The sequence below is a fragment of the Poecile atricapillus genome, chromosome 11 (assembly GCF_030490865.1).
Source record: "Poecile atricapillus isolate bPoeAtr1 chromosome 11, bPoeAtr1.hap1, whole genome shotgun sequence".
Taxonomy (NCBI): Eukaryota; Metazoa; Chordata; class Aves; order Passeriformes; family Paridae; genus Poecile; species Poecile atricapillus.
In genome coordinates, this window is record NC_081259.1 from 1,507,511 (window position 1) to 1,525,266 (window position 17,756).

The 17,756-nt window shown below is 41.6% G+C and overlaps 1 protein-coding gene across 1 annotated transcript in view; it reads right to left on the reverse strand.

Annotated features, from left to right (window-relative positions):
- IQCH (IQ motif containing H) overlaps positions 1-17,756 on the reverse strand; it is a 50,550-nt gene that overhangs the window by 13,722 nt on the left and 19,072 nt on the right. The window contains exons 13-16 of the mRNA XM_058846913.1: positions 16,497-16,672; positions 13,091-13,363; positions 10,900-11,091; positions 26-146 (exon numbers count right to left, since the gene is read on the reverse strand). Coding sequence (XP_058702896.1) covers positions 26-146; positions 10,900-11,091; positions 13,091-13,363; positions 16,497-16,672 — 762 coding nt within the window. The remainder of the gene's footprint in view (positions 1-25; positions 147-10,899; positions 11,092-13,090; positions 13,364-16,496; positions 16,673-17,756) is intronic.

The window sequence follows — 17,756 nt, forward strand, 5'->3', positions numbered from 1 at the left end:
CCAGCGACTTTGCAGTCTTATTTACCTTGAGTAAGAAATGTTTGGAGGAATTTTTCCCATGTAGGGAATCGTTTCTCATTGACTGGCTGTACGTGCTGTGCTAAAAGGCCCGGCAGCTCCTGGGAGATCTTCACCAAAGCTAGCTCCTGCAGAAACAAATTAAATAGAACCACAAGCAATTTTACTACAGAAATGAAAACTGCTTGTGGGGTGATTAAAAACCAGGCCTCCAACAGGCAAAAAAAAAAAAAAAAAAAGTGGTTACTGTTTACCCACAGTCAGGAAGCCTTTTTTAATTTTTCTACTTGCTCTTCTTCCCTCCTCCTGCAAACTGTCCTTCTCTGGAAGCCAATCTCCCCCTCAAGCACAGCATCTCTTGCATTATAATTTATATCAATAATTGGATCTGGCATCTGAAAATGCCAGGTACTTGGTAACTGCTTTGGGATCAATAGCAGCAGTCAATAACTTGTACATTGCTTGTATTTCGAAGCAGCATATTGAAATAGTCACATATGCCAGCAATAGTTTTACTGGTTCTATGTTGAAGCTCTTTATCAACCCAAATACGCTTTAGTTAGGAAAAAAAAATTAGGAATAATCAAGCAAAAGCATTTCTAAAGCAGGAGATATCCTTTTAAATCTGTAAAATATCTGTAACAAACTCCCAAGTGCCTGTGTCTTTGGTGGAATTTGATTAGTCACTCCACAGCTAAAGCAGCTTTTTTCCTAGTTTTAAATTCTTTATTATCACACACACAGCCCAGCCCCATTAAATACAGCAAGTAACTGCTCTGCTTTTACTGCTCCCCAAAGTCCCAGAAGAACAGGAGCATATAAAGTGCAAGGACCCTGACTGGATTGCTTCAGGCTCCTTTTCTTGCTGCTTCATGAGCCTCCCCCTGCTCCCCTGGGGCTCTTTCCTCTGTTTTCCATCCTCTCTCCTCAGCACCCCGTGCTGCAGAAATGACCAACCCTCCTCTGATCCTGCCAATGTCCTCAGCCACAATCACTCCATCTCAGGCTCTGGAGGAACATGAGGAAACCTCCTGGCTGACAGCTAAGAATAGCAAGTAAAAAATTAAAGCTGTTTTTCCGGAGCAGTGAGTTTGTAGAGATGGGCTTTGTCAAAGAGCACATGATGTAAAGTAACCAAAAATGCAAATTCCAAATGACTTCGCTGTGATTTGCCTACCAGAACGAGGAGGATGGAGAAATGATTAGAATCACTGGATGGTTTGGGTGGGAACTTAAATCCCATCCAGTTCCACCCCTGCAATGGGCAGGGACACCTCCCACTGTCCCAGGCTGCTCCATCCAACCACGGACATTTCCAGGGATCCAGGGGCAGCCACAGCTTCTCTGGACAATTGAGGAATCTGGGATTAACTCTGCATGCAGGAGAGCTGGATAAACCCTGGTCCTGCCTGCAGCCACCCTGAGACTTCAGGAAAGGGATTTTCCACCTGTGCCTCAGCTGCCCAGCCATGGAAGGGATCTGTTGCTGTCCCTGCCTCACATGGAATTGAGGGAAAAAATGCATTAAAAATATTGAGGTGCTTAGATGGTGATGCTGATATGGGATATGTGGGCTGCTATCATATAATAGGGAGAAAAGGATGTTCTTGACTTAAAAAATATCACCAAAAGGGGGGTTAAAAATGGTTTTAGTCAGTAAATCAATACACTAAGCAGCACAACCTCATGACAAAAACAAAGGAGCACAAAAACCATGAGATCCAAGCTCAGAATTTACCCAGAAACAAAGGAACATATAAAACATGAGATCCAAGCTCAGAATTTACCCAGAAACAAAGGAACATATAAAACATGAGATCCAAGCTCAGAATTTACCGAACTTCAGTCTTTACCCTGCTCATTTCCTCAGGATCTGAAGGAGGAATTTTGGTTTTGGATGGTTCAGCTGACTGGAACAGCAGAGCAGTGAGCAAATATCCATTGGCCTTGTGTGGGTTTGTGTTTGTGCTGAATTATTGCTGAGCCAACAAGGCACAGGCTGAGGTGGCCCGTGAAAATCACCGTGGCTTTGGAGAGAGGATGTGAGCCATGATGGATGTGCTGGAATTGCTGCCCCACAAATCAGTTCACAGCTGGCAGTGCATCCAGCAACACCTCTGTCACTCCCATCTCATCCCTGAGACCTGCTGACTTTGGGTATTGAGCAATTTCAACAAAAATATAAAAACAAACAAAGCGAGAGGCGTGCGGTGGAAGATTTTGATAAATCACAGAGGGTGAAAAGCAGGAATGTCTGCTGGATGTGGAGGCATTTGGGAGTGCTGTGCCCAGGCTTGTGTGAGTAACAAACTGGGACACAGCTTTCCAGTGCAACAATTCCGAGCTGTCTCTTGGAGCTGGAGGATCACACGTGGCTGTGGAAGAAACCTCCCCAACCTGGCTGCAAAATCAGGCAGAACTTCCAGGGGACTTTTCCTCTGCCTTTTCAAAGTTCTTCTTGCATATCTAAGGTGATGGATAATAAATCATGGAATCCTGGAGTGGTTTGGGTTGGGAGGGAGCTTAAATCCCATCCCATTCCACCCTTTTCATGGGCTGGGACACCTGCCACTATCCCAGGCTCCAACCTGGCCTTGGACACTTCCAGGGATGCAGGGGCAGCCCCAGTGCTGGTGATGTGGAGGATGTGAGCACCAAACCCGGCTGTCTGACACAAACAAAGCAGGATTTTAAACAAATAATCAACTGAGGGAAATCTGGCACACTCCCCTGGAGCTCCAAGCACACGTGGCAGGGCTCTGAACACTGCCTGGGCTATCGGGGTGCTCACAGGAGGGAGTCACCCTTTAAGGATCAGCACCTGGAATTCTGGCTGGAGGGGTTTTTTTGCAACTGTAAGCTCTAAAAAGGCAATAATCCTGATTATAGGGAGTTTTAGTAGGCAAATTCAAGCCTGGATCCAACATTCACTCATGAAGTCAAACCTTTTAAAAGGATCAGTGCTCAGCTGGCTAATTTCATTTAAATTGGAGAGCATCTCCAGCAGAGCCTACCAATGTTTTATCTCTTGATGTGGTCCAAAACAATCCAGGACCACGGGCTCAGCTGAAACAGGGAGCATTTGTTCAAATCTTGCAGCTGATGTTTCTTAGCAGAGAAATGAGCAGCCCTAATATTCTTTACATCATGTAGAAATCTTTACATCTCTCCAAATTGGTTTTGCACCCTTTTATAACAATGAAGAAGCACCCCAAAAAAAGTTAATAATAATAAAAAAAAAATACAGCTTTTTCCCACTAGATGAGAAATAATTTCTCACCCTTCTGCAAGATGAATTTTGAAAGGTTTTCTTAGGCAGTTGCAACAAAATATTAGGATCAAGCATGGCAGATGTTGAAGGCAGTGGTAGGAAATCTGCTGGAGACAGATCAGTCAGCAAAGAAAAGCCTGTTGAGAAGAGAAATAAATAAATAGGAAGAAGAAATAGAAACAGGAAGAAAGATCTGGGGCAAGAAAGAGGCTACAGAGCAGGATGCGTAAGACCCAGGGCTTTTTAGCTAAAAATCAGATGGAAAGGAAATTATTTAGACCTTGCAAGCAAATAGAGTGAAGAAAGGAACTCCGAGTAAGTAAAGCTGAGTGGGCCAAGGAGGAATAAAATCAGCAGAGAGCTCCTGAGCAATACAAAGTGCCACGACTCTGCTGCAGTCAGTGGAGCTGTGGCAATTTTTGCCACTTGGATGACACAATGACAATTCCTACCATTTATAAGTACATCCTTTCTCTTGTGATCAGTGGAGCTGGGATAAGTTATTCCAGTCTGGATGGGATGTGATCCAGCCCAGCTCGTTCTGATGTTCTCAGTGACACAGAAACCATGGAAGAAGCCAGTGACTGCTGCCCAAATGTCCAAATAACTGCCATTACTTCCTATTTTGCAAATTAAACTGATTGGACACTTCTTTCCTAATTCAGATAGGTCCACCCTGGCCAGAAGCACAAAGTACCACAGTGAACAGAATAAATGGAGAGATCTATAAAACTGGGAATGGCTTTGGAAGCGACACACTGAGCACCCTCTATCTATCTTGAAGTTTGTCACCTGATTTAAAGCCTGGGCTTTTCACTGTTAACTGCAAATTTTAAAATTAAAAAAGTGCCAATTTTGCCTTCCCCAGAGCTGGAAAGGCATGTTCTGAGCTCAGGTCCCATCATGGCAAACAGCCGTCATTACCGCCTCACACAAATGTTTTTCCTATGTAAAATTGCTTTGTAAAATATTTGCTCCATCTGCTGAAAGGAGCAAAGACAATTTTCCCTGATAGCTAATGGCCCATTTCAGCTGCCTGGCATTGAGTAGGATGCTGAACACAGAGCCCAGAATCCTGCACTTCCCTGGGCTCATCCTCGCTCGGAGCCGGACACGGGGCTGGGATTGCTCCCACTCGAGGGGTTTTTGTGGGGCTGAGGCACATCTGCCACGCTTCAATAAACCCCACAAACAGCCCCTTCCCACACTCCCAGAACAAGGAGCTGAGTTCCCTTTCAAATCTCCAGCCCTTCAAGTGCTGTTCCTTTTTTCACACCACATGGGGCCACGTTTCTCCGGCCGGGCTGGCGCTGCCGCTCCGCACGCGGAGGGTTTCGGTACAGAAAGATCAAGCGCTTCTTTCAATTCTAAATTCAACTACAGACACACAAAAACCCCACAAAACCCCCCCTGCCCTGCTCCAAACCCCCTCCCAAGTGCTCCTCTCATTGTGCACTTTCCTATTTACCATCTATTGAAAAGCACATGTTTACATTGTGCCCTGAACTACTTCAACATCTGCTAACAGACCAATAAAAAATAAATAAACCAGGATTGTTTAGGAAGAGAGATCCTTCCTATTTCCTGCAAACACTCCGAAGCTGGCAGCAGCAATTTGCTGCCAGATCACTGCTCAGAAAACAATCTATGCAGGGAAATCAAAGATCAAATCTGTGCTGCCAAAAATCAGCCAGAAAATGGATCTTGGAAGTGCTGTGAACTCCTCAAAGAATTCTGCTTGCTTATCCACTGAATGGTAATTTAGGATTAGGATAATTTTCGTTGTTAGTTGGCTTTCTTATCCAAATAAATCTTCCAAACTGTGTCTTTTGCAAGGTGCATCCTGCATGTTCAAGGTTGCCCACATCTTCCTTCAGAGCAAAGAAAACATAATTGTCACGATCTTCAAAAATCTCTCTTTTAAACAACGATCACATATTTATTTCAAAGGCAGCACCTGGAAGTTCAGGACATTGGGATGTTAATTCTCATACAAAATGAGATCAGGAATGTTTGAAGGCATTTGCCTGTATTTTAGTGAGATTTCTGCAAATGCACAACCAATTTTGATGCCCTCAGATGAAAATTATTTTCCCAATTAATTGAGTTTTCTCTATTTCAATCTCTATAAATTCGCTACCCTTCTGTGACTTGCTCTCCTTTCTGGTTTGTATATGTAAACAAAATATTCTAATGAATTCCAAAAATGTGGTTTCAGAAAGAAAAAAACCTTGTACAGAAAACCCACAGTCACTTCCCAGGAATTTTATGGAAATTGCTGTAATGCTACAGGAATTGTCAGACAAAACCTGCATTGTTTTTCACAAACAACACACACTTAAACTCCTTTTATTCCCAGAGTTGCCTATGTGTTACTTTTTGGATTTTAGCAAAACAAACATTTTTAAAATAATCCAAGCAGGCATTTTATTGGCTGCACCAACATTAAGGCATTTCAGATTTCTTTAGTGCTCTTGCTTTATCCTCTCCTTCCCCACTGTTATTGCTACAAACTGGCACTTAAATTCAATTGATTCAAAATATTCTGGATCCATATGGCCTCAAACCCTGGAGCTGAAGTTCTGATATTGCCTCACTGCTGTTTTCTAGCATTTGCCTCTCCTCCAGTCCCCAGATGGTGGAAGTAACATTTAAACCTCCTTTTCCTCTGCCTTGTACAATAGACCTTGGCACCATTTCAACTGTTTACTCCGGTAATTAACAGCACTGATACCACAACAATTACAACTCCTACAATCTTAGCACAATAATGCTATGAATTAGTGAGAGCTAATGGCTGGAAGGTATAGTGGTTCCAGACTGCGAGATCTGTGCATTTTTCGAATAAAATAAAAGGTAGGAACAGCACGCTGGCGGTAGACAATGATTACCTAGTAATTAGTTTACACAAAGCTTCCTATTTAATGGCAAAACGCTGTAATTAACGCGTGACAGAAAATCAAAGGGTACTTTGTAAGCATATGAAAAATTAACACTGCAGGCCTATAGCTTTATGTACTGATTAGGAGCATATTAAATCAATAGGACACACAGCCCAACAGCTTGCAGAGCCCCTGCTTGTGGTTTAGAGATGATATCTCGGATTTCACCAAGCCCAGGGATGCAATTCTGCTTTATTTCACCTCAGATTTCCTCATCACACGCAGATAATCTTAATAAATAAGGATTGTTTGCAGGTTCGATGAATATTTTAATTATTTGGAATAATTGTTGTGCTCACACTAAGAAACCTCCGGCACTGCTCCTTTCCATCATCGATCTCTTCCTGAAGTCTTTGGGCTCCTTTTGTTTCCCTGTTAAACATGTTATTGGTTAGAAGGAAAGCTAAAATGCTGGAAATGCATTTTCTGGGGATCTGTCAGAGTTTCTGGCCCTCTTCAGGCTGGAAAAATACCACACCTGCAATTCCACGTGCACAACAAGCTCCTTCAGAACCCCCTCCGTGGGCTTTAGGTGTTACATTAAGATCAATTAATAAAAAAAATCAGGAAAAAAAGCAGTGCTAGGAAGCTCTGTGTTCAAAGGAGGTCAGAAAGGAGGGTGCTGGCAGTGGCAGGTTTCTGAAATTACATTTTTGATGGATTGGTTTTATCCTGATTTGTTTGCAAACACATCCTACTCTGAATTCCTGAACTCAGTAAAGAAATAAGGTGTGGGAACTCCAGGTGTGCTGTAGTGCGTGGAATTCATCCAAGCACGACACAATCTGCTCCCCATTATTCCTGATCTCCAGCTAATCCCAAAATTCATCTGTTACTTAGTACAGGACTTTTAAAAGCTGACCAAAAAATGGTTCATTTAAAGGAACATCCAACATTTTGCAGCCCTATTTTCCAACAGCAATCAATGCCAAGTCCTGTGAGCCGCATCCCAATCTTGTTTTAGGTGATTCAGACCAAAAGTTGTTCAGATTTGTCACCTTTTGAAAAAATTCTGATTTCCTCATTGTAATAAATTAACTGAATTGCAGCCTGTAAGGAAAAGAAACTGAGACAAAAACTTCTGACTCAACTGGAGGAGTAAAATCCAAATATTTTTCTAGCAGAGGCTGCCCAAGAGCATTAAATCCTTTTTTTTCCCTTTATGACAGATATTTAATGGAGAGTTTTGGGATGGTTTTGTAGTTATCACCAGTTTTAAGGGCTTGTTCAGAGAGTATTTGTTGCTTGTTCTTCTGTGTCTTGCTCTATCCCTAGATTTTCAGCTCTTCTTTATCCCTTTTTGTCTTCAGCCTGATCTCTGTTATTTTCAGACTTGCTGCTAGATAAACTCACATCATGATGTTGGTCCTGGTGGTTAATTAAGTCACAGGGTAATAAAAGATAATTCTAAAATTAATTTCAGTAGTAATTTAATCTAGTGATTTACTACAGCTCCATAGTTATACAACAGGATGGGATCCTACAGTCCTGTGTTATTTATATAAAAGGGAATTGTTAAAAGGAAAAAAAAAGGCAATGCCAACAGGAAGGTGATGTTCTCTTTGCCCTAAAAGGGAAGAGTTTTGGAAGTTTGAGTTCTAAGAAAAAGGAAAATATGAAGACAGAGTGAGCGTAATCAATCCTTGGATACTCTCCCAGCTCCAACAAGATGGGATCCCTCTAAACCAAAGATTGTGAAAGCAATAATGAGAATTTTCCATGAATTTAGAGCCTCCCACCAAGGGTCCATAAAAGTTTGGGTGGGATTTTTGAGTCTGAGCTGCTGACTTTGAGCTGGAGTGAGATGCCCATATATTATATAATAATATATGTATAATATCCATATAATATACCATATATTAATAAGGATTATGGATGTCTTCATCTAGATATTCCAAACAATTATTCACATATTCTTACAGCAGCAAAACCACTTTTTGTGCTATGCATGGACTGACTGAAGCTTGAATTAGTACAGAAAACCTGCAGATGTTAAAAATGAATTGGTTTGTTCCCTACAATCATCATTTACCCTACAAAACACAATTAATCTGATAAGGACACTCAGTATTTATTCACTTTTTTGTGCACAACTAGGGCTGGACCCTGATGTTCTTTTCCACACTGGAAGATGTCTCCACAACCAACCCCACAAAGTTCCAAATGTTCTCTGGACATTGAGCCATTGGATTCTGGGCCTCTGGATGAAATTTCTCTGCTGACAAGACTTGAGCAGTGCACAGGAGGCTGATGGACTTCGAGACATTTTGCAGTTTATGAATTCAACCCTTCCTGCAGTTGCAAATTAATTGTTCAGATAACTCAGAGACTGCATTAACAAAGTGAAATCCATCCATAATCTTGTCATGCATTTGGGTCTGCCCCAATGTTGTATTTGCAATGAGGAATCTAAAATCAGCCTTGTTTTTAGCTGGAATAGATTTTTACACAGTCCAAACTCACCAAGTCCATTATTTTTAATCTGTTGCCTACTCCACGCCACTGAGGAAAATCTGGGTGGCGTGTCTTGAACTGCTATGCAAATGATGCTATTTGTAAGTATTACCATAATTTAGTGCTTACAGTCATGTTCTCATTTCTAATAATTCCACCAGAATGGAGAGGCTTTTCACTGTGCTCCTAGCCTGCAGGATAGTCTTTCATCAAGAAGCTGAATTTTTTAATAACCTGCCAGCATCCGTTTGTGTGTGGCAGGCGCCGCCGTGACACGACGTCTTCATTATCAAAGGAACCAGGTCCCCACACTGCAGCAGGACATTAAAGCACAAACTCCTGCTTTGATGTTTAAATGTGGATCATTACAATGGTGTTCCCTGACAAAGGAGCGTTTTAATCCTCTGCTCTCCCTGCTGAGGCTCGGGGAGGCTGCGATTCCTTATTTCAAAAGAGGGTAAACGCGGAAGGCAGGGAAATTTGAGAGAAGGTTCAAGGTGTTCAAAACAGCAGCGAGTTCCAGGCTTTGGAATCACAGAAAGGTTTGGATTGGGAGGGATTTTCAGGATCATCCCATTCCAGCCTGCCATGGGCAGGGACACCTGCCACTATCCCAGGCTGCTCCAAGCCCCATCCAGCCTTGGATGCTCCCAGGGATCAGGAACCCAGAGCTTCCCTGGACAACACTTTGCCAAATCCCACTTCGATATTGGCCTGGATTTGTCTGCTGACTCTGGGAAATGAAAATTCCAAAAAGCCAAATTCATTATTCCATGTTTGTTTCCCAACTTCCAACATGTGTTTATATTTCAGGGATTCTCACTGGTTGTATCCAAGCTCGAGGTAAATGGACTAAAAAGGAAAACCAAAGGAAGTCAGTGAAAACCAAAGGGCTCACAGTGTCCTTTATGCAGAAACACTTGGGAAAAGAATTAAAAAGGCACAGAAACAGGGAATGCCACTCCTGTCAGGGATTTAGAGCAGCAAAGAACTGGAGCTGGTGACTCCTGATTCTGTCCTGACTCAGGAGCAGGACCTGGATACGTCCTGAGCTTTGTGTCCCACTGGGATGGATTTCCAGGGCTCTGCTTCATCCTGCCTGACTTGCAGAGCAGAGAAATTATCCCCTCAGCTTTATATCAGGAACTCTGTTTTATAATGTGGATTTCTTTCGTATCAGTCAAATGCAGCAGAACCGTAATCAGCCCAATTTGAAATTTTAATATACAATATAATTCAATCAACCCCAAATTTCAAACCCGTTTTGATTGAATTAAAAAAAATCAGGGAGCTATAATGAGTAGTTTATGTAAATGAAACAATTTTTCTGGATACATTCCTTCTGGCTTTAAAGCCATTACATTAGGAATGAATTTGGCAAGATATACAGAAATATCAAATGCTTATTGAAATTAACGCATTTAAATACCAATGAATATTTAAACTACAAATAGTTCTTGGAATGCCAGAATAATGAAGTGTGCTTTCAATATGGATTTTTCTGCAGTTCAAATCATCTTCCAGCCTCTCAATCCTGGGGATTCTTAGGAATTCAGGAGTGCCTGAGTTCATGTTCTAATGTTTCCCTTAGTCAGATTTTTATGGATGGCTCTCCTTACCTGAACACACCTGGTAATGAAACTTGCAGGACTTTAATGATCACCAAGACCTCAATTGTTGTCTCATACAGGTTTAAAACTTATTAGTGAGACAAAACATCCAGAAAAAATAATCCATAGAAAACCAGCTGAAAAAGCAATCAGTTTGTATGATTTCAAATTAGTGGTGTTCAGCTATTTTAATCCCAATTCATCTTTATTCCAATAATTCCAAATGTCTATGTAGAGATTAGGCTGTGCTGTCCATAAGCTTTCCTTTATATGTCCTTGCTTTAGCTATAAAAATGTATAAAATGTATACAAAAAATGTATAAAATGGATACAAAAAATGTATAAAAATGTATATACACTTCCATTATTGCATAGGAAGTGTAAAGACACAACTCATTCCACAGTTGGCTGCCAGGCAATCCTCTGTATTTTGGAATATTTCCCTGTTTTATTTGAATTACTGCTGCCCATTGCTTTGTGAAGCCAGGCTGGGCTGGGATATCAACATTTTCCTTCAAATGAAGGCTCAGGGAAGAGATCTGCAGCGAGGAGGAGGAACACTAAAGAGCCAAGACAACAAAGAAGATGCAATTCTGTTACTCACACGAGCCTGGCTCTCACTCCACACCTCAGGGCCGTGTCCCTGCCATTCCCTCTGGATCCAGGGGTAGCATTCCAGGTGGGAAATGACATCACAGAAGGCAGTGCCGTTTCCTCCATGCTCATCATCCACCTTGAAGAGCCAGCGCTGCACTTCCAAATTGTCCAGGATGAGCTGGCTGAGAGCACGGAGCAGCTGCAGAGCAGAGACACAAAATCCTTTGCACTGAGACACCACCAAAATTCCCCCCTCAGACTTCCAGCTCCCAAATATTTTATTTTCTAAATACGGTTTCATTCTCTCCGAGGTTGTTTGTGTTGTTACAGCAGTTTGGGTATGGATTGAAAGCAACCTTTGAAGACTCCATGGTCTTCATCCCTGTTTTCTGCAGAGGAATTTGCCTGCCCAGGTGTTGTGGGTTTTTTTTTTTGGCAGAGGTTTTGGATCACCAGAACTGCTCCCATAAACGTTTGTGACGGGGAACGACGCGGGATGGACGATGCTATTTGCAAAAATGTGCCAGGGTAACACCAGCCAAAACAGCTGGGAAATTTTCCTACTGGAGAGTGCATTCCATGGTTATAAATGCATGGAGGAGGTACCAGGCAGGCTTTATAAAAATGCTAATTATTTATTTGTGTATGTACACAGATTTAAATGGCTTTCAAATGCCTTTTGCCCAGCTGGCGCAGGATGCAATTAGCTTCTTAGAAACTGCAAATGACTTTGAACCTGGTAAAAGTATTCTCAGATCTTGTTGCATTGGCTGGAGTCTTTTACATTTCACAGAGTAATTTGAGGGATTTTTGTTTCTTTTTATTTTTTTCTTTATTTTTTTTTTTTTAAAGATTGACCTAAAATACAATTACATGTGTTCCATTTGTAGCTTTTGAGAATGGCATAAATGTGTTTTTCTTGAGAGCTCCCTTTACAGTAATGAAAAGGATCAATAATCCTGTAAGGACTGTACCAATCACAAAGAATTATGTGCTATCTTTAAGTGAAAATTGAATTGTGCTTTACCATGGTGTCACCTCACTTTGATTATTTAACCTAAAATGTCAATATTTCATACAAGCAAACAACAGAAGGAGAAATGCCATAACCCTGTAGGATGAACCAGAAGTATTGTTAAATAATTTACGTGAATCAAATAAATCAAACGGCTGTTTTGCAGGTCATTGATCATATATTTATTTCATCTACTGGAGAAGTTGCAATGGATTTGTGTAGCTTAGATTGTTCAGTGCTAAAGGTGATTAATAAAAGCCAAAGCAATGTGAAAAGCCTCTTGAAGAAGCAGGAGAACCTACAGAAAAACCTTAGCAATGATTATTTTCCTGGATGAAAAGTAATACCACCATAAAAATGTTTGGGTTTTTTTAAAAGAAATACTTAGATGTATCATTGTAAACTGCAAAATCAGCTGTGAGAATAAAACACCAAGGAACTGGCTGCGAAATAAACACGTAAAATCAAAGTACAGAAACCTCTTGTGCCTTGTAATTTTAGTTCAATAGGACTTTGTTATTTTCCTACTGGTCACACCAACAAGAGAGATGAATTTAGCAATGACAAACTGGGTACAAAGTAAAACTGCAAAGGTGCTCAGTGAACCCCAGTAGGAACAGGCTGGTTGAGGGAGAGATTTCTTCCCCTCAGAACAGGATTTTTGGAAAATGTGCATCTTCAGTCACTGGTAAAATGGATTTATTTCATGACTTCACCCATGGGGCAGCAGCACAAACTGTCTCAAATATTGGGCCTAACACTTTTACATCCTCAAGCCCATGAAGAACCCCAGAAGAATTGTGTTCCTTCCTTCCCTGGGCACAAACTGCATTTAATTGAGCCTAAAAAGGACCCAACCTCACCCAAGACTTGATCAAACCCACGTGGGTGTGGGAGTTACTACTGGAAAAACAGTTGGGAGTTACTCTTGGAAAAATAACCCAGCAACCAGAGAAAAAACCTCCTATGATTGTCAAAGTGCAATTTAAAAAGAAAAAAAATAGCAAAACCAGCAAGAGGGCTTCAAGCAAAGCCTCTAAACGTGCCACTAAGTTTGATAAAAATCAAATTTCAGCCAAGACACTGTAGGTTTAATATTTAGAATATAAAACTATTATTCACTGATGAGGATCTCATCAATGGAGTTACTGGAACGACACAAATCCTCAAGCCATCAGCTCACCTGCTCCCTGCTGTGGATGTCCCGCTCTCCAGGAGGGGTTGGCACTCCAGCACTGGCAAAGATTCTCTTGCTGCCAGACTTGGTGCTGTAGAGCTGAGCCACTGCTGGCTCTGAGCCCAAAATTGGCACCTGGAGCTCGTCAGCCACAGCCAAATCATCCAGGTGGGGAACTCCCCCAACCAGGTAGGCATCCCTGCCCTGGAGCAGAGCCTGGAGCCTCTGCATTGTCCTGGGACTGTACTTGAGCACAGTGGCCAGGCACATGTGATGCTCCTGTAAAAAAAGAGAATATTTATTCTTATGAAAAGTGGGTTTTTGTTGGTTTTGTTTTGTATTTTTTTATCCTCCCCCTAATTCCTAATGTTGCCCACAATAAATACATTATTAATAGCAGGCTGGGTTATGACCTATCCTGTAGCTTAGCAGTTTAAATTGATAAAAGCTGTTGGGGTGAGGCTCCATAATCGTGCACATCTTTAGTGGGTTGGAAATGGCCTCATTGGGAATAGAACTAATTACTACACATCTGTATTTATTTGATCCATGTGGAATTATCCTTCTGTCAGTCGGCAGAGAGGCTGGTGGCCTTTGGATAATAGTGATTCATCTCAGCAACACTCCTGGCATGGTTTAACTCCAGAGCTTCTAAAAATCAATAAAAAAAATGAAGAATCCCCCCCACTCCCTATAGCAGGGAATGTATTTCACATACAGTTCAGTGGTACTTGAAGTGATTCTCTGAGAATAAAACACTTTGATTTACAAAAGCTTTCAATGCTTACATTAAATTACTGGGGATGCACATTTCCATTCCAGAGGGGCTCTGATAGCTGATCTAAAGCACCACTTATGGAGAGGGGAGCAGTTTTTTAATAGGTTTTTTTTTGCTTAAAATAAAAAAAAAAAAAAAAAAAAAAAATCCAACTTTTTGGAAGGAGTTTCTCATTTCTTCCCAAAAAAGATCTATTGCTGTGCAAGCAGTTCATGACATATCCTATAAGCTCTGAATTTAAATTAAGAATATCACTCATGGCAGGTGAAAACCTCAAAAAATGTTTTAAACAACATACCCCATGCATGGCCTGTATATATTCCAATTATTTTCCCAAAAATACACTGAGGATGAGACAGGGATGAAGAAATAGCCCAAGAGAAATCCATTGCAATAAATTGTCAGGAACAAATCATAATCCCAACAAGAAGAAAATCATCCTCCTATTGAGATTTCATCTCATTTAGGCCCCAGGAAAGCATCCCTGTATTTTCAGGATAATGTAAATCCTGGATTTGCCAGGGATTTCCAACACTGAAGAACACAGGACATTTTCCTTCCAAGTCCTGGATGTTCATTGCCAGGGACTGAAGTAGAGAAATCCTGATTTCATTGCTTGGATAGGGAGGATGATGCTGGAAAAGGACACAAGGAATCCCCTTCTGGCAGTCCCCTGGTGCTTTCTCACATCAAACACAGCTCCAGAAAGTGCCCAAATCTCTCTGTAAAGGAGCTGGACACACTGCAAGGACAGCAGGAATAGGACACTCTCCGGAGTTCCAGCAGGAAAAAGAGGATTACAGGAAGTTTAAGGATGAAAAGAACAATGAACAAGTTACCTGGAGCCCTTTTCCTTGCATCAGTTTTAAAGCCAAGACGTTTAAAATTCTGGTCCATGGCCTCCCTTTGCCTGAGCACTGCTCCAAAAGCAGGGAGCTGGCCCATTCCAGAGTTCTGGATGCAGGGAACAGGATCAGCTCCCAGCCTGGGGCCACAGCAGGGCTGTAAGGAGGAGATTTGCTTTGTGCCCCTCAATAATGGATTTTACAGTCAATTAAGGAGGTCAGGCTGTAAAAGCTGTTTCATTCCTCCTTTTTGCAAGTAGCAGAGCTGCCAGGATCTATGGAAGTGTGAGGGAGAGCAGGGAAAAGCAGGAGAACTGAGGGATTCCAGCAGGAGAAGGGAATATGGGATTAACCAAAGTGCCTGGCTCTCAAACCTGTTGATTTTTGTTTTGTTTTCAGCTTCCCAAGATCCCAGATGTGCCTGTGGCATCAGGATCACCAGGAGAGCAAAGCTGCCTCCAGCTGGGACACACCTCGAGTGGAGGATCAGGGACAGCTGTGCCTTTTCCACACATTTTCCTCCCATCCAGTTCCACCAAAATAGCTGGGAAAAGGTGCAAGGCTGATTTGTGCTTCTGGAATTGCTAAAAGGAGCCCTCTAAAGTGGCCTTCAAGCCACACTTCCATTGATTGGGAATAAATTTCGATCCATTAGGTGCAATAAAAGCTTTTTATTCAATAACCCAGGAGAAAGATCCTGTGAAACAATCTATAAAGCTCAAACCCTTACACAGCCCAAATTGTCACTGAAGCCAAGGAGCAGTTCTGAGCAGATTCCTCTCCACACAGAGTATATATTCATAAAAAATATTAATTATATATGGCAAAGAACACATATTTATGTGTTAATGGCACTAAAGAGACATGGTTCACCTCAACCTGCTTCACCTCAAATCTGGTGTTGCCCGTTCTCCTGAAAAATTTTGGTATTAAAACATAGTTGGGAGTTACTACTGCAAAAATAACCCAGCATCCAGAGGAAAAAAGCCTGCTATGATTGTCAAAGTGCAATTTTAAAAGAAAAAAAAATAGCAAAAGCAGCAGCAGGGCTTCAAGCAAAGCCCCTAAATGTGCCTCGAAGTTTGATAAAAACCAAACCCCAGCCAAGACACTGTAGGTTTAATATTTAGAATATAAAACTGTTATTCCCTGTGGAAAGTCTCCACTGCACTGCAGCACTTGCAGAAACACTGTACACACTGTACATTAATTAGAACATGTTTTAGCACATGGATTTAAGCCTGACTTGACAGGTTTGGAAGCAGTATTTCTCTATTATTAATTATTTTTCTGGAACTATCACTTCTGTATTCCTGGAACTAATATTTATGTGTTACTTTGATCCGTTTGAAACTCATATTTCTGTATTATTACCCAGCTTTGTTTAAACCTTGTTCTTTAAAGAGCTCTGCACTGGATTTACTTGCAAGAACCACTGCAAACACAGGAATGATTGAATGCTGGGCTAGCCAGAGATAAAGTTGGAGTAATAAGAATGGTTTATTGCTATGATTTGCTTAGAGATATAAATCTATCAAGTTCCCAGTCCCAAGCACAGAGTCAGAAGGGACAAGAGCCTACAAATAGCCAATCTAGGACTATCTCAAGCAAGTCCATAAAGCTAAACCAGGATATTTATTTCCAATGCTCTAACTAGTAGTCTAATCAGTAAAGCCCTTAAACTTGCAATAATATTTCACTGATGTGTACCAGAGCGTTGCAAGTTATAAAATTTCCAATTTAATTTTACTGCATCCCTCAAGCTGTAGTAATTAGAAGACAAACTCACGGGGAAGCTGTTTATAGCTTCAGGGGTGAGAATTTTGAACCTGTCCTGCAGGTCAGCCATGTCCTCGGGGTTCCCAGATCTAACAGCTGCCTGCAGACCCAGGAGTTTATGGTAATACTGCACTAACTCCTCACTCAGAGCAAGGGGGCAGATGTAGATGACGTCCACGTTGGCATCTGAAACAAAGGGGCACAGTGTTCACTGCTGGGAGAAAGGTACAACCTTCCCAACAGCAATCCCGGCACTCCCGACCCTCTGCTCACAAACAGCTTTCCTAAAAAAATAAAAAAAAAGCACTGGAAATAAATAAAAATGAGGTTTCATTCCCAAATCTTTTGCTGTGCTTCAGCATTTCTCTGTGGACAGGTCAGCAGCCCAAAGGAAGAGCTGCTTCCTGGGGTTCAATCTGTAGAACATATTGGGGGCAGGATTTGGGAAGTGGTGCAGGGGGATTTGTGAGCCCGACTCTCCTTCGCATCAATGGGAATTGAACTGCTTTAAAAATATATCCCATTAACGGCAGTAAATTATAAAACTGAGCCATTCAGTTGAGAAAGCTGAGGAAATTGCAATTTTCTACGCTGCCTGGATTTTCCATGGGCTGTTCCTGCTCCTGTGCTGTCCACACAAAAGCTCACGGTGGGGTATCATTAATAACCACTGCTGGGGATGGGAGTGTGCGGGGCAGCCACTCCAGCACGGTGTGAAAATCTGCTCTTCCTCATGGAAAATCAGCTTGGCCTGAAGGGCTGTGTCCACACAGAAGGAAAATCTGTAATACAGGCAGTTTTGGAAAACTTTAACCACTCTCTTCTGCTAAAATATTCATGTTAATAGGTGAGCTAATAAATTAATGGGCCTTGAAGCATCGATAGGCAAAGAGCACTCCAAGATTTTGATCCACATCAGTGGGAAGCCTTTCATTGTTTTATTGTGCACAAGTGCCAGGGCTAACTGCTATTCCATGGAATGACTGCAGCAAAACAAGGATTGGATAAGGAAAGCCTGAGCCAAATGTAAGGAATAAAAGATCCTATTGCTTGATTTTGTTTTGCCAGAGCTGCAGGGAAATAATCCACATTAAAAATGTGAGGCCAGAGCTCACCTGAGGCATTCAAGTACCACAGAGCCCACAAGCAGAGTCTTTATATAATTTTACATAATCATTTACCAGATTACTTTAAAAAATAACTAATAGAAGAGTTCAGCACCGTTCACCAGTCAATACTCAAGTGAAAAACTGACAATTCCAGTGAATTT